The 20,298-nt window shown below is 35.5% G+C and overlaps 1 protein-coding gene across 14 annotated transcripts in view; it reads left to right on the top strand.

Annotated features, from left to right (window-relative positions):
- Positions 1 to 20,298, top strand: part of LOC128685599 (protein bric-a-brac 1-like) — a 518,998-nt gene that overhangs the window by 377,935 nt on the left and 120,765 nt on the right. For 2 of the 14 annotated variants that reach the window (XM_070087918.1, XM_070087916.1), the window contains one exon: positions 6,487 to 12,154. The exons of the other annotated variants lie outside the window; for them this stretch is intronic. In XM_070087918.1, coding sequence (XP_069944019.1) covers positions 6,487 to 6,696 — 210 coding nt within the window. In that variant the 3' untranslated portion in view covers positions 6,697 to 12,154. Of the gene's footprint in view, positions 1 to 6,486; positions 12,155 to 20,298 lie in introns of those variants that run through there. 14 annotated transcript variants of the gene reach the window in all.

Below are 20,298 nucleotides of genomic sequence, written 5' to 3'. Positions count from 1 at the left end.
TCAGCAGTTACATGTTAACCCTTTCAGTGTCGGTTCCATAATATTACAGCTTGAGAGCAAGCATCGGTCCCGTAATACTACGCCAAAATTCTAGCTCCTTCATATCTGGTGGAAGAAAGCTGGTAGGCCTACATATGAAAGAATGGGTCTGCATGGTCAGTGTGCACAGTATAAAAAGAATCCTGCACCACACAGTGCATAATGAGAAACAAAAAACTTGGACCGTGTTTTGGGTTAAAACAGCGAATTTGCAGTGCATTTTTGTGTGGTATTTATGGTTGTATACTCGTTTTCTTGCTCTCATTTGATAGAATGGAAGATATATTACAGAAATGGAGATGATTTTGATTGGTTTCACGATGAAAAGTACCTTGATGTGGAGCTCAAAGTAGCAGAAATGTTTGATTTTTGCCGATGTTCAAGAGGAAACAAATGACATCATTGTCTAATACGTGTCCAACTGTCCACTCTAATATGCAGTCACAGATGGGTTGACATTATTTATACAGTTATTATTATAATGCAGTAGTCTGCATAACAGTAAATCTTCTATTTTATGTGAGAATAAAAATTCAAAATGGAAACCAAGAGTAATATAAGAGGGGCCTGGAGACATGACTAATGAACAGAAAATGTTATTTTAGTGCCAGGAACGTCTGCCTTGTTTATTCTGGACCCTATTTTGAAATTTGTGTGAAATTGGCCAAATTGCCAATTTCTGACCACTTTATTGGGTAGTTAAAATCGGTAAATGGGTGGTTTCTTGTACTCGTCGATAGAACAAATGGAGTTCTAGGGAAGTAGCTATGATTTTAGTTGACTGGAACAATGGAATTGGCCGAAAATAGGGCTCAAAGTGGGCGATATCGCTGATGCATAAATATCGCCGGGATCATTAATTTTGCAAGAGCATAATTTCGTAAGTTCTCCATCAAATTTCATACTTTTGGTGTCATTACCATCAGGAAGAGATTCTCTTATCATTTCATAAGAAAAACTTTTTTTTTTGTTTTTGTTTTTGAAAATTTTTCAACAGTAAGTTAAGGATCAGGGGTCTTGACACTGAAAGGATTAATACAATGCTGTTCTTCACCCAAGTGACCATATCTTTGGAATGATTCAACTTCTTACAAGATTCTTGCTAATTTATACATTCACACGTTAGTAAGGTACCATTATCATTACTGTTTTCAGTTTATTCCTGATACATGTTTTATAATGCTAATTTTACTGAAAACCCTGTTGCATTCTGCATTTAAATGAGCTAAACTAAAAACAGAGAGAGAGCAAAATTTCCTAGACTACAGAATTCTTAGGCTTTCTTTTGGACTGCCATTCATCAAAGAAACATCACATAGCCATCTCAAGGCTAAGAGAACAACTCCAAACACCTGCTGCTCCTGTTTCTTAATAAATGGATACCTAGGAATTAGCCAACTTTTGTAGGTTACATCCTTGGGAACAACCTAGAAAAAAAAAGAGCCATTGGAAATAAGCGACACTGCTTAGCTTTCTAGGGTTATCCAGGATAATTAACTGTCTAGGGTTACTAATCACTCTTTACTAATCACCCTTTATCACTCTCTTATTTACCCCTATCTCACCTATGGAATTTGTGCATGGGCCTCAACAACAATTAACCATCTCAGACCACTAATTCCCAACAAAAGGCTGCAGTTAGAATGATAACAAATTCCCACTACAGGCAGCACACTCCACCAATATTCAAAACACTCAACCTACTCACCATACAAAACATCCATACTTATTATTGCACCTATTACATACATAGAACACTTAACTCTGATATTAACCCTCCCCTCAAACATCTCCTTGCCAACCTCAACAGAACACATGACCATAACACAAGGCACAGATCACTCTTTGATGTTCCTCGTGTCCATCTCACGCTATGCAAAAACTCAATGCACATAAAAGGCCCTAAAATCTGGAATTCATTACCTGTAAATATAAAAGAAACACTACCTGTTTATAAATTCAAGTCTCTTCTCAAAGATCACTTACTCACTCAAAACCAAATAAATACTGAATAACTGAACCTTATAAATTGTATATCCTAAATGTTACTCACAATTATATCACACAAATGTTAAACCTAGGACCCAATCTAACTTTGTTATTTTTTTAAATACACTACCTAACAGAATACTCCATTCTACTGAATGTACAGTAATGCAAGCAACCATATGACCTGTCTTTGTAATACTCATTTGTGCTTTATAGTTATCTGTTTACAATAATGTTTTATCACTGATTTCATCATTGCTTAGTTAATCTTAAGTTAATTTTAAGCCAGCCCGTAATGCTATGCATATAAGTGGCTTTGGCATGCTGCTCTTACCTGTATTTTTTGTACCTCTGTATGTATGCTTAAATTACTAAATAAATAAATAAATAAATCAGAATAAGGTCTTCTTCCAAAGGTGGGCACATTTTTATGCAATGAGTTCAAACCAAACCTGTTCTGTAATTTGTTTGCATTCCTGTTATTACTATTTTGTTTCTTTATAATTCATGTTTATTTATAGTGATTGGGTTTTTTTCTCTCTCTGGTCAAGTTCTCTGCTTTAACAGGAGGACTTGTACTTCCTAATTGGCTATCCATTAAGCAAAATATTTGTATGCATATGCACCATAATGACAGTCCAATATGGTGGTGCAGATATTAACTGCCATAGTATGGTATTGTTTACGATAATGTTTTTGAAATTAGAAATGTGATAGGCATAATAAAACATTGAGAAAAGGCTCTTATTGCAAGGCTCATTCAGATTACATCACAGCAATGTGCATTTGTTTTGGAGCTATCGATGTATTCATTAGCGAACTTAGTGTAGGGAGAGATTATTTAAAACCTACTACAAAATAAACATGTGCCAATGTGTCCAGCATGAACATCATCATTAGGATTAGGATCAGTCATGTTCAAAGTTGAGTGCAGTGCTCCCTCAGACCAAGCATAAGGTGAATCAAAGTGAGCAGGCTTCTGTAGAATATCTAAATACTCACTGGCTCTCTCTCATACATGAAAGTGTATAAAAAAAAAGCGGTAAATACTAACTGATTCGAAATTTTATGGAGAATTACAGTAGTCTTAGTGAAAGAATTATTTACCTGACAGTATGTGAAAAGTTTTATACATACATACATATATATTGTACATATATACCAAAGGTAAGAAGAAAGTTTAAATTTTTGTATACTGTAACAAAGTATTTAATGTACAGGTAATAAGGCCAGAGTTTATTTTAAGAGCTTTACTTACAGTTTATAATTTTCATATAAGTAGTTACAGTAATAACGTAATGTAGAATGACTTAATGAGAGCATCCATTTTTTTCTTTATAAATACATTTTCATACATATATTTTTATTAGCTTTCACATTGTCATTAAGACATGTGCACAGTATCTGAAAATGTGAATGTGTAAGTTGATACTTATGTGTAAGCACAGTTTCATATCCTTAGTTGTCTTACTGAAATGAACGCAATGTACACATTCAGAAGTTGCCAAGAAAAACTTGTTAAAATGTGAACCTAAGCATTGGAGATTATGCAGAGTTCACATAGTTATTTAGATATTAATCTAGTGGAGTAAATGACACACAAATGGCCCTGATACCTTTATTAATGACAACATTTTGCCCACTGCGTGGACAGGAAAGTTGTCATTAATGAAGGTATCCTTTACATTGAAGCGCCGTATGGTTCACCTTGCTGGTATTTACATACCATTCTGGTTCCATTAATCTAGTAACTGGTAGAGAATACTGGAGTCAAAGCTCAACATACATGGAGCTCTTGGTCCAAGAAATTGGAGCTACTCTTCCCTACCTTGGATAAATCTTATTACCTCCCATTCCCCAGGCACTTTATGATCCCTATGGGTTTAGCACTTCCCCAAGAATATAATAATAATAATGTACATATGTGGAGATGCTCTACGTGATCAAGAATTCCACTAGTTTGTGTGCATACATGAAATTGGTTATGCAGATCATTTTTGACAATATAATATTAATTTTTTAACCCATAAACGGTACAAACGTATATATATGTTCTTACCGCTAGCGCCCCAAGCATAAATATACATTTTATTTTTCCTGCCTCCAAATTTGACACAATTGGCCTGAGATGCCTGTTCAGCATAGAATGGGTCTTAACACTCGGTGTGCCCCATATTAAAAAATCTGGGACCACTTAGTACGTACCTTGTGGGAGCGTCAGTTATATTGAGGGCCAGCTAGAGCAAACAGTGGGGCAAACACCAAGGACTCACTGATGTAATGTCATATTAACACTCCCCTTTTAAGAGGAAAGTGATGTTAAACCCAAGTTTAGGGTCTGTCTATCTGTCTCACAGGTACACACAAATACAATTATACAAAGTGTAAATTACCTAGGATAACCTAAAAAATCCAAAGTGCTATACTGTGCTTGTAGATATAATGCATAAGAATACCTGTTGGTTCACAGTGGCTCTCTCTGAGACAGAGAGACAAGCAGAGAGATGGAAAAAGACAAGCAGACAGAGAAATGAGACAGAGAGACAGATAATCAGAGATACGAGCTCATCAGATGTCATCCCTTATCTCTGCACCCTCTCTGGCACCCATCAAATATCATAGCTTATCTCCTCTTGTCTCTGCACCCTTGCTGGAGCCCATCAAATGTCATCTCATATCTGATCTTATCACTGCCTTCCTGGATGCTTGTCACTGAACACTTGTCTTACACATTGCTTCAAGGGAATTTCTTCCTTCTTCCTTCTCCTCCTCCTCCTCCTCCTTCCTTCTTCCTTCTTCTTCTTCTATACTCCCGTGTATCCAAAACATTGCTGGGACCTATAAATACTTTGTATATATTCCTAGACAATAGTAAATGACCAAGGCAGGTGTAAATATCTACCTATCAATGTCTTTGTGATAATTTGAGTACAATTTCAGTACATAATATTAGTGTCAGAACAAAGATTGGTTATGAAATATCAAGAACTACAATAAATTGTAATTATCAGAACAAAAATTATATAAAATAATATAAAAATGAGAAAAAATGGTATATTGGCAACACTTCTGCAAACGGCAGGACTCTATGTTGCCGTCAGGTGAGCATTAAGTGCCAACTTTGCAACCTCATATCTCAGTAAGTGCTGACCCTAATTTTTTTATTTTAATCATATAACACTTAGAAAAATGTGCTCTTTATTTTCATTAAAAAATAATTTTTTTTATTTTTCAAAATATTCGGGGCACTTGGGTAGTGAACCTATATATACGTTTGGACCGTTTACAGGTTAAGTGAATTTTATCATAAGCCTTAAATATATCATCTAAAATTGGAACATACGCTGATACCTTGACTTACAAGTTTAATTCATTCCATTACCAAGCTCGTAATTCAATTTGCTCGTATATCAAATCAATTTTCCTCGTTGAAATTAATTGAAATGCCATTAATCCGTTCCAGCCCCCCAAAAAACACCCCAGGAGCAAGAGAAAATACTTCAGTATAATGCTAATATCAACTCTACAGCTTATTTATCTATCAGAATTGATCTAATATGACATAATAAACACTGTAAGCAACATAGAAAGATGATATACTGTACTATTATACTGTACTTTAGAATGAATAAAATAGGCCATAATATGGCAAATGTCCAGGACCAGTCGGAGCATATAAAATCATTACTGCTCCTCCCTATGATGTTTTCTCTGGTCCTGGGCAAAAGAAAGCAGAGTTTTTGAGAGGCTAACTGCACTAGATCACTAGTGCAGCGATATACGAATATCTCGGAAGTAAGTTATTGACTTATTTCATGAAGCCCACCATTTATTATTGAAGCAAATGCGATAATATTGACAGGAATCATAAAAAAAATTACTGTTCTACAATTGGCTTGTGGAATATTGGAAATATTTCAAATATTTTGAGATTTGTGTAGGAGTAAAGGCAAGATATTTTGCAAATGTCAAAAACTTAGCAACTTTATTTATTTTTTTTTTTTGTAGAATAACTAAAGATAATTACATGATTACCTCCAGTGAGAACATCGCACTAGCATTGTTTTATAAGTACCAAGTCCCAAAATTACCTTTTTTCGTTCATAACTCAGATTTTGGCTTACAACTCAAGGCAAAAAATTGACCGAGCAACGGCTTAGAAAACTCGTAAGTTGGGGCACTCGTAAGTCAAGGTACCGCTGTACTTAAATTCATAAAGCAAATTATTAATTGTTAAATAGGGTACTATTATCTTAGGTAATATAGTAAATCCAATAATTAATGTTTTTCTTTAAAAGCCTGAAAGGCACTGTGAAAAATATTAATATAGTTATTCATATTATCTTTGCTATTAGGGCAAGGCTAAACAAATGTACACAGTATGTACATAGATGTTTAAGTGGCAGTATTTTAATTACATGACTGTACAACTTTGAGTAAGACGGACATACCCTACAGGTGGTGCTGGGCCATACTGGTCAGAGGGTCGGCAGTGGAGGAGCCATGGGACTTATGAAGGGCCACCTCAACAGGAAGCTTCACAAGTGTTCCTACTGTCCTTACACCACCCATTGTTTTATAAATTACAAAAGACACATCTCCGCTCATACGGGCGAGAAGCCATATGCTGCGATAACTGCTCTAACAGACCTAATCCAAATGATATGATCTTCAGTGGCACATTGAACTGTTGAACATGCATTGCAAATTTGGATGTCTTACTGGAATTAAGACTAAAATTAGTTATTTAAATAATTTCTTTATACCTGTATCCTATATTTTAAGAGTGCCTCTTATCTTTGTGTGTAACTGTGCTGGAAAAGCTTTTGACTCTTTAAGTAGTTGTGTAATGGTAAGTTAGCTTATTTTAAATATTGCGTGATTATTGCATTAACTAGATTTGTTAACTTTAAAATATATTTTTCCTTAACTTGAAAATTTTAGTAACAAAAAACTTTTTGTTATCCCACAATGATACATGTACTGTATATCGTTTTTATATGTTCATTCACACAGTATTTCAGCAACATAGATAAAAGTGTAGTTATAACAGGTTGCAGGTTTACACCTGGTCTGCTTCCTAGTATTATGAGTGTGAGGCACAAGCAGTGGATGTTTTAGCAGATGTGTCTTGCTTGAGATCACCAATGGTGAAAATGTAAAGTAGAGAATATGTTGATGGGAGAAATCAGAAACCAGTGAGGTGTTATGAAAGTTATAATGCAAATTACAAATACCAAGGTTTGTTGAGATAGTTTTATGGTGCAGATTTAATGGAGTAAGATCAATTTTGACAGTGTGTATAAATATTAAGTAGACAGAGGGTACCCTAGGAAGTGTTTTGGAGAGGATATGACCCTTTAATAAGAGGAGGGGGGTGCCTTGATGCTGGCAAAGGGTTCTTGATACAAGAAATTGGAACTACCCTCTTCCTTGAATCAAACCTGACTGCCCCCTATTTCCCAGGTATTGAATGACTCTTATGGATTTGGTGCTTTTCCATGAAAATAATAATAATGGGGAGGATGTGAAAAAGGGTTTTGTGAGAGAGGGAGGAACACATTGAGCAGGTGTGTGTGAGCTTGTCTTTCTGGCTTGAGTAAAGGCAGTCATGGAATTTGACAAGCTATAGGAGCAAAGTAATACAGCATCTATGAAAGGAATCAGGAAAGCAATCAAACTTTACTTGAGGTTTGGAATGTGAGATGTACATTGCCTGTAATATAAAACTTGAGTGTAGAGGCTGTGATTGATGGGTCAGCAATGGGTCATGGTGTCAGTACCCTTCAGGAAACAAATAAAATCTTGGAAACCAAATGAGTTTATGTAACTGTGTTGAACATTACATCTGTGTTGTCTTGAAAGCTGGAATGTGATAAAATAACAAGCTATGGTGTGTTGAATCTTTTAAATATACACGTGTAATGGCAATATTTCCACTCATCTTTCAAAGTACAGGCACTATACTCCCCACCTCCAAAGCTTGGCTTTTCATACCTCTTCATAGAAACTACTGTACTATACTGATGCACCAGTAGCATATCAGAGACAGTTTATCTTTTCTTCTCTATAACACATGAATAAACATAGTACATGTACTTCACTTTGCGGTATATTCAAATTTAATTTGCTCCAAAAGTAACTTTGCATCCTAACCTTACTAAACCTTTGCATAACCTAATAGAGCTTAATTATATCTAATGTAAGTGAGGTTAGCTAAATTTTGGTTTAATGTTGCTGCATTTACAGTTAGCATGGGTTTAATACATTTTTATAAATATTGTGGTACAGTATATGTCATTTTCATGATTTTTAATAAAATTTTTGCAGTTATAGCCAATACGAATATGTTCTCTTCATATTTGGCAAAAGATTCCCTTCACAAAGATTGCCATGATTCCTGTAACCGACTTAAAGATTATTCTGTGGTAGCTGAGTTCAATTTTTTTTTTGTGTGTGTATAAACGGAATATGGTGTGTGTTATTTTAAGTTGTTAGTTGAATCTATTGAATAATTTAGTATGATGTTGACTGCCTTCTGTTATTCCCTCTCCAGGAAACTTGGTAACCATGGAGTAATAATAGATGATAAGAACTATTATTTAGAATCAGCATTATGTAGGCTATTGTTTTCTTTTTTGATAAAATGAGTATGAGTTTCCAGTACCGCAGAGCTAATTTTGTGGAGCAGTAAAACTATAGCAACACTTTTCCAATACATTTGTTGTGAAAATAAGCATGATGTAATAATGTACTGTACTCAGAAACACAAGATCATGCAGTCACAAGAATTACTCTCTCTCTACTTGAGTTGACAGAATAACAATGAAGGGTTGTTGAGAACCAGTTAAATACCTGTCTTCAAATATTTATTTGGCTTTTGATTCATGGCTGCTATCCAGAATTTTTCAGTGGTTTACTAGATACTATTGACTTTGCTTGTAACATGCAAGTCATTAGTGTACTGTATTGTATTACATGAAGCACTGAACCTGTGTGGGCCATTCAGCACACGGAGTGGTGGAGGCTCAATCCTCCATCTGCAAATCACGACCCGGTCTCTGATCTGTCTGGCTTTTGGTGATTGCAGGTGACAGCATTATATTACATTAATAATAATAAGCCTTAAACAGTATATATGGTAACATACAAGACCTTCAGTGTAAACTTGCTTATGGGAGTCAGAAATATAAATATAAGGTCATAACTCATGTGTTAAGGCGTTAAGTAAAGAAAAAGTATATTTACCCAGTTTATATACTAGATGTAGCATCAAATAGATCTTGTTATAATACATACCAGAGGGTTTAAATCTTTGCTGATAAAACTGCTTGGCTGAAAAATCATGGTAATATAAAATTATTTAGAATAATATTGTGACATATGTACATTATTAAATATATTATTTTCATGAAGTATAGTTAGTAAAGTTGGTGATACATTATTACCACTACAATGTGTCATTACATACACACTTGATGTGATCAGTAGCCCTGAGGATTATGTTCTCATAACACAAGGGGGGTGAGTGAGCACCCTATGGGATTGCTTGTGGGTAAGTGATACTAGGCTATGTTCGGCCTTTGTCATCCTAGTACATGAGCAGGCATGCCAGGCCAAGTTCCTCAGTGCTAGGCTGGGTGCTTTTTTTTTTTTTTTAGTGGAATCAGTACCTGATTGGTGGCCGATTCGTGTAACATGGTGTACCATTTTAAATGTTATTTTTCAAGGTTAGATATTGTTTAACTATGATATTTTATTATTTGAATGTATTCATTTTTCTGGTTCAGAAGAGTATTGGTTGATTTTGTATGTCTAGTAGTTTCCAGGTATATGACTGGGCACTGTTGTGAGGCTACTGGCTGTTCTTTTCTGTATTAACCATTACCTAATTGCTTACTACAATGTTGGTTGATTCATATTCCTACCCCTTTTATTATATATATTGTTTGAGCTTTGTTTTATAATGTAGAAATTTAATACAGCACATACTATAAAAAACTTTATAATACTGATGACAGAAACCGATGTTTTTGTCGACACTGAACCCTCCAGTTGCTGTACTTTGTGTTGCACTACACCTGGTGAGGCAGGTACATACTAGAGTCATGGCCTTGTTACATATCTCAGTTATTCACACGTTATGTTAGGAAAATCATCTGACTAAATGGTGCAAATTATTCAGCACACTGGAGAATCAGGGTAGGTAATGGGTTAAAACACTGACAAGATGGGCAGTATTGTAGACAGGGTTTTACTGACGATGTTTAGCTAATGCATGGGTCTTTATCAAGTGACTTAATAAAGGCTCTTCATGGGTGAAATATCATTAGTAAAGCTTCCTTGTAACCGCATTTGTGTCTACGTATTTCTCAGTGGAGAATTCTTTAATAATAGACTTTGACTGCAGGAGTCAAAACTTATTGGCTATTCTATTTCTCTTTCTAAGTTTTTGGTGATCAGACACTGTTTCAGGTGTATTTTAGACAATATAATATGGACATAAGATAGGTATGAAAGCATAAATGGTTTAGTCCACAATGCAGCTTTTAAAAATGAGACATTATTGTTGCATCTGTTAGAAGCAAGTGTACTCATACCACCCCTGCCAGGTCTAGGAGTCCTGTATCTTTTATCTTTAACCCCTAAACAGTCCAAACGTATATATATGTTCTCTCCCCCAGTGCCCCGAATATTTTGAAAAAAAAAAAAAAATAGTTTTTTTTTTCATTGAAATAAAGAGAAATTTTTTTTAAGTGTTTTAGTATTAAAATAAAAAAAATAGGGTCAGTACTCACTGAGAGATGAGGCTGCAAAGTTGGCACTTAATGCTCACCTGACGGCAACATAGAGTCCTGCCGCTTGAGGAAGTGTTGCCGATATACCATTTTTTCTCATTTCTATATTATTTTATATAATTTTTTGGTTCTGATAATTACAATTTATTGTAGTTCTTGGCATTTCATAACCAATCTTTGTTCTGACACTAATATTAGGTACTGAAATTGCACTCAAATTGTTACAAACACATTGACAGGTTGACATTTACACCTGCTTTCGTCATTTACTACTGTCTAGGAATATATACAAAGTATTTATAGGTCCCAGCAATGTTTTGGATACACGGGAGTAGAGAAAGAAGAAGAAGGAAGAAGGAGGAGGAAGAAGAAGTTCTCTTGAAGCAATGTGACAAGCATCTGGGAGGGCAATGATAAAATGAGATATGGGATGACATTTGATGGGCGCCAACGAGGGTGCAGAGATAAGACGAGATAAGCTATGACGTTTGATGGGCGCCAGCAAGGGTGCAGAGATAAGGGATGACATTTGATGAGCTCCTATCTCTGTCTCTGATTATCTGTCTCTCTGTCTTGTCTCTCTGTCTGCTTGTCTCTTTCTGTCTCTCTGTCTGTCTCAGAGAGAGCCACTGTGAACCAACAGGTATGTTTATGCATTATATCTACAAGCACAGTATAGCACTTCAGATTTTTTAGGTTATCCTAGGTAATTTACACTATGTATAATTGTATTTGTGTGTACCTGTGAGACAGATAAAAAGAGATAGAGACAGATAGACAGTGACAGAGACAGAGAGACAGACCCTAAACTTGGGGTTACCATCACTTTCCTCTTAAAAGAGGAGTGTTAATATGACATTACATCAGTGAGTCCTTGGTGTTTGCTGCATAGTTTGCTTGAGCTGGCGCTCAATTTAACTGGTGCTCCCACAAGGTACTAAGTGGTCCCAAATTTTTTAATATGGGGCACACCGAATGTTAAGACCCATTCTATGCTGACCAAGCATCTCAGGCCAATCGTGCCAAATTTGGAGGCAGGAAAGTTAAAACGTATATATACGTTTGAGTTGCTAGCCGTAAGAACGTATATATATATATATGTTTGGACCGTTTAGGGGTTAACCTGTTCAAAATAAGGCTGAGCTTGCCTCTCTTGCCAAGCCTGAGACATGTGACTTGTGCCATGTGTAGCCATGTAAAGACTAAATGGAGTGTTATTTAATGGCTGTTGTTTGATATATTTTACATTATTACCATCATATTGTGTCTCGTGACTTTACAGTAACAATATAAAGATTATTTAAAATAATAAAAGTGCTTATCTATATCATGTGAATTTTATATCTTTATAAATCTTTTTTATTTTTACCCAGAGAGTAAAAGAAATGATGGGGAAGGGGAAGACATGGTTGAAATTTAGCAAAGAATTTAAGGCTTGTCGACCAGGCAGGCACCAGACGAGCCTCACCCAAGGCTGGGCTCTGGGAGTAGAAAAACTCTTGGAATTCATCAAAGGTCTATCAAGGGTATAAAAGGTGCAGTATGTCATGCTAGAAAACAATCTTTAGACTGTATAATGATAAAAAAAGGAAAAGTTGATTTTTTTAAGATACAGCACTAGTGAAAACAAGAAACCTAAGTGATATGGAATTATTGGTGTGCATATATAATGAGAGCAGAATGCTTCCCAAAATAAAGAATAGAGGGGAAATGGCTTGTAGAACTGACCCTCTTAGAATCCTTGGCTAGAACCATTAATATAGAGCCAGATAAGATAAATATTGTTATATTTATACAGTACATTATTTACATAAGGCACTAAACCCATATGGGGCATTCAGCACTTTTAATGATGAAGGCTCAGTCTTTTATCTGCTAATCACAAGATGTAAACTGCTCTCGCAATTAATTCCTCTACCTCTCAATGGAGAGATAGAGGAATTATCATATTTGTGCAGAGAGGGGGGGAGTAGGATGACATCATAGCTCTCACTTCCTATTGTGGTATAAGGACTCTTTAAGTACATAAGAGGCAATGAAACCCAACTTCTCTCTCTTGAGAATCAAGCTGTTAAGAGTGTCCAGGTGAAGCAAAAGTTGTGTTATGTGAGGAGAAACTACTCCTAGTTTTTTTTTTTTTTTTTTTTTTATCATGCTGGCCATCTCCCACCAAAATACGGTGACCCAAAACAGAAATGCTTTCACCATCATACTATCACTGTCTTGCCATGAGGAAGGTAGGGTAGTGATCTGTGGTATTATCTGTGATTATGCCTGATTTTAAAGGGGATATGGTGTTGGTTCAGATGTGGTCTAGTAGGGAAACACTAGTCTCCGTAACTCTTGTAGGTTTTGCTACTGATGGTAGCAACATGCAGTTACTCATAGTGTTTGTGAATTCAGTAATGTGTGGGTCCTGGTCTTCCAGGAGATTTATATTGAAGTCACCTGAGAGTAGTAAGTGATCTTTGTTCATGCGTGCATCAGTTATCATACTTCCTAGGTTTTGACTAAATTGGCTAATGTTTGATTGTGGAACTCTGTAGATGTTTATCACTGTGAGAGGTTTTTGTAGGTATTTGGATTTGAATTTAGCTATTATATATTCCCCATGTTCATCCCTTGTGCAAGTATTAGTGATACATTCTAGTTGGTCTGAGTAGTATATAGCTGTGCCACCCCCTTGTTGATCTGGCCTACAGTTGTGTATGGCTGTGTAACCAGGAATGGCATAGACATCTGTAGTATCAGGCTTTAGCCAGGTTTCGGTGAGTGTAATGATGGATATACTGGCATGCAGGGAATTTAGTAATGCTATGAGGTCATCATAATGTTTATTTAAAGATCTGATATTGTAGTTAAAGACACTTATGTTTTTGTTGGCTCTGAGAAGTGCCTTTGATTGTTCTGCTGTGTAGTAATTACAGTTACTGTTTGATTCATTTGAGTCATTCAATAAGAGGTTGGTATCAGGATCAATGCTTGTTATCATAAGATTTATAGTGAATCTATAGTTAGAATTAAGTATAAGACAAAGTAAATATTCTAAAGCTATAAAATAGCACCTGAGTTATTTTAACAAATGTAAAAATTTGGGCTAAGGTAGTTCTTTAAAGCTAAAATAAAGGTGACAATATAAAAGTGACTAAAAAAAAAAAATTGTGGTGAACAAATAAAGTGGTAATCAAATAAATGAGCTAGGGAATATTATGGCAAAATAGTGAACTTATTACACTTTAGCACCTGAGAATAGCACCTTAATTATTTTTAACAATAATGAATATGTGAACTAAGGTTGTTATGTAAAGCTATATTACAGCTAAAATAAAGGAGAAAATATATAGGGACTAAATTAACCCTTTGACTGTCGCAACCCCCAATCCTGAGGTGTCTCCTGGTGTCGCAAAATTTAAAAAAAAAAAAATTATTTTTTCTTATGAAATGATAGAGAATCTTTTCCAGATTGTAATGAGACCAAAAAAACGAAATTTGATGGAAAACTGACGGAATTATGCTCTCGCGAAGTTAGTGACCTCGGCGCTGTTTACAAATCGACGATTTTGCCCACTTTGAGCCCTATTTTCGGCTCATTTCATTGTTCCAGTCGCCCAAACTCATAGCTATTTCTTTAGAACTCCATTTTTTCTATCGATTGAGTACAAGAAACTGCCCATTTACCGATTTCAACTACTTAATAATGTGGTCAGAAATTTGCAATTTGGCCAATTTCACGAAAACTAAAAAAATGACAATTTCAAAATAAGGTCCAGAATGAACAATGCAGACATTCCTGGCCCTAAAATAACATTTTCTTTGCTCATCAGTCATGTCTCCAGGCCCCTCTGATATTACTCTTGCTTTCTATTTTTAATTTTTATTCAAACAAAAAATAGAAGACTTACTATTATGTGGACTACTGCAATACTGTAATAATTGTATAAATAACATCAACCCATTCATGACTGCATATTAGAATGGCTAGTTGGACATTTATTGGACAATGGCATCATTTGTTTACTTTTGAACATTGGCAAAAATCGAACATTTCCCCTACTTTGAGCTCCATTTCTAGGTTCTTTTTATAGTAAAATCAATCAAAATCACCTCTATTTCTATAAATGTTTTCCGTTCTATCAAATGAGACCAAGAAAACGAGAATACAACCATAAATACTATACGAAAGTAGACCACAAAGTCGCCATTTTAATTAAAAAAAACGGTCGGAGTTTTTTTTTTCTCATTATGCACTGCGTGCTCCAGGATTTTTTTTATATGGTGCACACTGACCACACAGACCCATTCTCTCACATGTGGGCCTACCAGCTTTCTCCTGCTTGATTTGAAGCCGCTAGAATTTATGAGTATATATACGGCAAACACGGTACCTCGTAAGACGTATATATACGGGCGCGACAGTCAAAGGGTTAAATAATGGTAAACAAAGTTAATTTGGCAGATAGTAACTAAGATATGATTATTCATTTGGGAGTAAGATCTGATTTGTTATATATAATAAGTTGAGCAATTAATTGTACTATAAAAAGTAAAAACTAATATGAAGTAGTTGGTAGTAGCTAGCAAAAGATAGTTTTGGGCCTTGAACAATAATGTAATTGAAATATAAACTAATTGCACACACAATATAGTCACTAAGATATGAAAATAATCTGAGAGTAGGAATTGCCTTATAGCATAAAGTTTGAGCAATTAATATCACTATAGAAATATTATTTGAGGTAGTTGATACTAGCTAGTGAGGGAAGGTTCAAAGTATTGCACAGTAGTGGAGTAAGAACATACACTAGTTAGTTATTTGTTGTTTGGGAGAAAAGGGAAAATTAGGTATGATTATAAGAGAATTTTAACAGTCCTATTAAGTATCCTATTAGCAAAAAATAAATTGTGATTTGGGAATCTGGGAAGATAACACAAATTGGGTCACACAAAGAACTGTGTGGGACACCTGGGATAGTGAGGTAGTAAATACTATCTAGGAGGTGATAATACAGGGATTAGTTCAATAATGACATAGTAACATACACTAACATAGTAAGGATTTGGTCACTAATATCAGTCAGACTCTGTAATGTTTGCATCATGAAGGAAGTTTGCTAGTTCATTTTCATTTGTAATGTAGTACACACGGCCTACATTTGTTTTTCTTACTAGAATTTGTCCATCACATACAAAGCACTGGTGAAATTTATCATTATTCTCACGTTTTAGCTTTCTCACTCTGTACAGGAGGTTCTGTCGTTTTTTTGTGAAACACTCATTTATGTATATATCTTTTTTTGCTTTTATAGATGAAATTATTAGATTTTTTTTCCTGTCTTGTGTGTGAAATCTGAGCATAACACTTTTTCTACTTTGGTTCCCTAGTAATCGTGATTCTTTTATTTCCGACACTGGTACATTAACATGTAGGTGGTCACGTATGATCTGGAGAGTTATATCTTTGCAGCTGGAATGGTTTAATTCACTGGGAAAGAGTGGACTGTTAATTACTACTGCATCAGATAGCTTGTCTTGCTCTGCCTTATCATCTTGGTTAGCAAAATAATTGATCAATTGGGTATCCATGTTTATTTTCCAGTCCTTGACGACATTATCAATCTTCGCGTTTGGGGAAGTTATTTGGTCTGTGTGACTGGCTATGACTGATTGGAGGGTCTTGCCAAATCAGTCATGCCAGATGATGTTAGCTGTTGTTCAAGGTTGTTGATCTTGTTCTCAAGATGCAGTAACTTAGATTCATTGTTTGTTATTGTTGCACGAAGAGACGTATTTTCAGCACGAAGATTTAAGTTATCCGCCGTTAGGGTGGTGATGTAGTGCTTTAGTGTATCAGGATCATTAGTCATACCTGGGAGCATATCAGCTGGGTTAAATCCTATGAAGGTAGTAGAGGTAGAGAGAGAGTCAGTCACAGTTGGTGTTGTTGTGGAGTTGCCTGGGTTGGTGGGTGAGTCGACCATGTTTGTTGTTGTTGATGCATCGCTCTGGGTTGTAAGGGAGGTGGATGATGCACCGGCGTCCTGCTGGGTCCTCTTATGGAATAGTTGATTTCTAGGCGCTACCTTGCTGTTCTTAGTGCTCTTTCTTCTAGTAGCTGGTCTCATAGTAGTGCAGGAGTTGCTGTGGTTAGATGAAGAAAGTAGGATAGTTAAGAGCTTGAAGTAGGTAGTCGTCTGGCAGCGGGGTTGAGCTTGGAGTTTGTGGGGCAGTCTTCGCTTTACTCGGTGATTTTTCGGTTTGTAGGTACCACTGTTAATTATCTTGAGTCATGCTGGGTTCTACGTACGCTAGTGCAGTTATGATTGCAATTAGGCCATCATTGAAGCATTGGTGGGCTCTGCAGGTGAGAAAAATAACAGAGCTTGCTGCCTCTGCTGCCGCTGTGTTAGTTAAAATCTCGTCAGGTATGAATACTGGTCAGAGAGCCCATTGTAAGTCTGAGGCATCAGTAAACGAGTATGTTGCTAAGTGAAGAGGGACTGTACAGCCTCTCCTCACTTACCGACGTACAGTAAGGCCCAGCTTTATGGCATTTCGCCTTACAGCATTCCGCTAATATGGCGATGTCAAATTATGACCAAAATTTGCTATACGGCAAGCAGTCTTTCAAATACGGCGCCCCCCCCACCCGGTTTGTTTACATTTTCCGTGACCACATCTATTATGTCAGGAAACTTTCCAAAATTTCAAGTGTTTTGAAGTTACTGCATATTTTATATGTACTTTGATAATTATACTTATGTGTACCTGTACCTAAATATACTTACACACTGTGCTGGTGTGCAGGTACACATTAAAATCGCTAAGTCTCTCTACTCATGACGCCAATACTACGTAATAATAATCACTCTTGGGCACACTAAATGTCTTATTTTACATCAATATAGGCATTTTCATTAATCCATCTATGATATTTTCCTCAAAATTATATATGAAACCCATTACATAGCATATAAACATGATACATACACTCAGAATAAAAATTGATGTAAATATGATATTTGTTTACGAAGCAGCTGTGTAGGTAGTGTCAAAAGAATTACGTTTTCTCTAGTCAAACTGGGGGATAACTGTAGAAAAATATTCTTTTCATATGCCTTTACTCTATGTATAGCAATTCACAACCCTTGTGGGTTTAGTGCTTTTTATTATAAATAATAATAATAATAATAATATTATTATTATTATTATTAATATTAATAATAATAATATTATTATTATTATTAATATTAATATTAATAACAATAATAATAATAATAATAATATTATTATTATTATTATTATTATTAATATTATTATCTTCATTCACTCTAAAAATGGTGTGTTGCTGTTTGTTTATTCTGAACTAACTTGTACAACTTGTACACAATGTAAGAGTATTTGTATTGTGAGGTAATTATTATTAAAATAAAAAAATATTGAGGTAAATGTTTTACAAACTCTTACAAATGGACGTGAATGAACTAAAAGTAGACACATATTAATACGCATTTATTTCGCCTGACCAAGTGATCGTCCACTACCTGTTCAGTTTGTGTTCTTACATTGTCTCAACTCTGTATCTCATTCTCTCTCTTGTTTACTCTTTCGTTAACTAGTTGGCTCTCATTGACGATGGCATCTAAGGTTAGCTGTAATAAAAAGAGAAGTCGTAAGCCTCTTGCTTTAAGTGCCAAGTTAGAAGATAATGGTGTTCTATTCTGATTTTATTCAATAAACACCCTGCCACTCACCTCTCACACATTAATATTAATATTTTAAGGTAAGTAATAAGTGTACTCTATGTGTATCTTACCTTTTATTGTGTTTGTAATGCCTATTTCTATTGCTAACTTAATATAAGTTAGTGTAAACTTGTTGTCTGGCATTTATTGCATATTTTATGTGTGCTCTGATAATACTTGTGGAGCTGTGTGGTAGCCGGGTGGAAGGACAACATTACGTTTTCTCTGCTCAGCCATCAGAGAAAACGTGTATGAATCTGCGTTTGGCCCAGCCACTCCCTCACTCCGCTTTTGTTTACAATTTTTGGCATGAATTATTCATTGCTTCTACCTTCATTTATGATGGCACCTAAAGGTAGTTGTTAGAAATTATTAAATTCAGTGAACAAGGCATGTTGATGTTAATAATATGGCTCTGGGCCACAGTGTAGGTAGCCGGTAGGTGTAGCCCAGGCTACACCTACCGGCTACCTACACTGACTCTATACAAATAAATACCACTCACCTCTCTTCCTATATTAAGACTACACATATTTTAAGGTAAATAATGAGTGTACTGTATGTGCATTTTACCTCTCTGGGATGTTTTAAATATCGTATATTAAGTATGAGACGGGGAGCCAGTGCTACCTACACCTGGGCTACCTGCACCTGACTTCCTGCATATAAGTACTACTCACCTCTCTCCCTACATTAAGATTACAAATACTTTAAGATAAGTAATGAATTTACTGTGACTGTATTTTACTTTGTGTGTTTTTAATGCCTAGTTCTATTACTAACTTAATATAATTTAGTGTAAACTTGTTGTCTGGCATTTATATGCATTTATAAATGGAAAAAAAATGAAGTTCTGCCTTCCGGCGATGTCTGCTTTCCGGCGACAGCCTGGAACCTAACCCGCCGTATAAGTGGGGTCCTACTGTATATATATGTATATATATATATATATATATATATATATATAAATATATAAATATATATATATATATATATATATATATATATATATATATATATATATATATATATATATATATATATATATATATATATATATATATATATATATATATATATATATATATATATATATATATATATATATATATATATATATATATATATATATAATTAAATATAGGGAGGTACCACCTCTAGAACTGTTATAGGGACCCTCATCCTCAGAGAAAAGAATAAACTTGCTTCAGGGAAAACTCAAGATTCTCCCTGAAGCTGTTTGAGAATTTTCTCCTACCACCCCCTATATTAATTATATATATATTTTATTTAAAGACAAAATACATTGACAAAACATTCACATAAATATGATACAAAGTAAAACAACATAGGTAACTCAGAGCTACATCTCGAATACTTCGTCCAGCTCCCCGGCGGTGGGCCGCGTGCCCAGAATGCTGCAGGCATTTCCTCTCTGGATCGCAACACTGAGTCTCTGAAAGAGGAAGCTGGTCGCCCTGTGGTCCTTGGTTTCTATGATGAGCTTTTCACCTAGCTCTTTGAGGAACTTTAGAGCACACTTGCCCCATGCTCCAAGGGTCTCCGACCCTATTGGAATGAAGTTATAGCAAGGGGGAAGGTCTTCATATTTGCGGATCTTCTGAGTCTCCCTGTGGCTGGCAGCTCCACCCCCTTCCACTACGGAGTATGGCAAGTAGGTGTCTGCCAATGTGGCGGCACATGTGTAGTCCCAGGCAATCTGCTTTCCA

Source organism: Cherax quadricarinatus, chromosome 23 (genome assembly GCF_038502225.1).
Source record: "Cherax quadricarinatus isolate ZL_2023a chromosome 23, ASM3850222v1, whole genome shotgun sequence".
Lineage (NCBI taxonomy): Eukaryota > Metazoa > Arthropoda > Malacostraca > Decapoda > Parastacidae > Cherax > Cherax quadricarinatus.
This window is presented reverse-complemented; position numbering and strand designations above follow the sequence as displayed.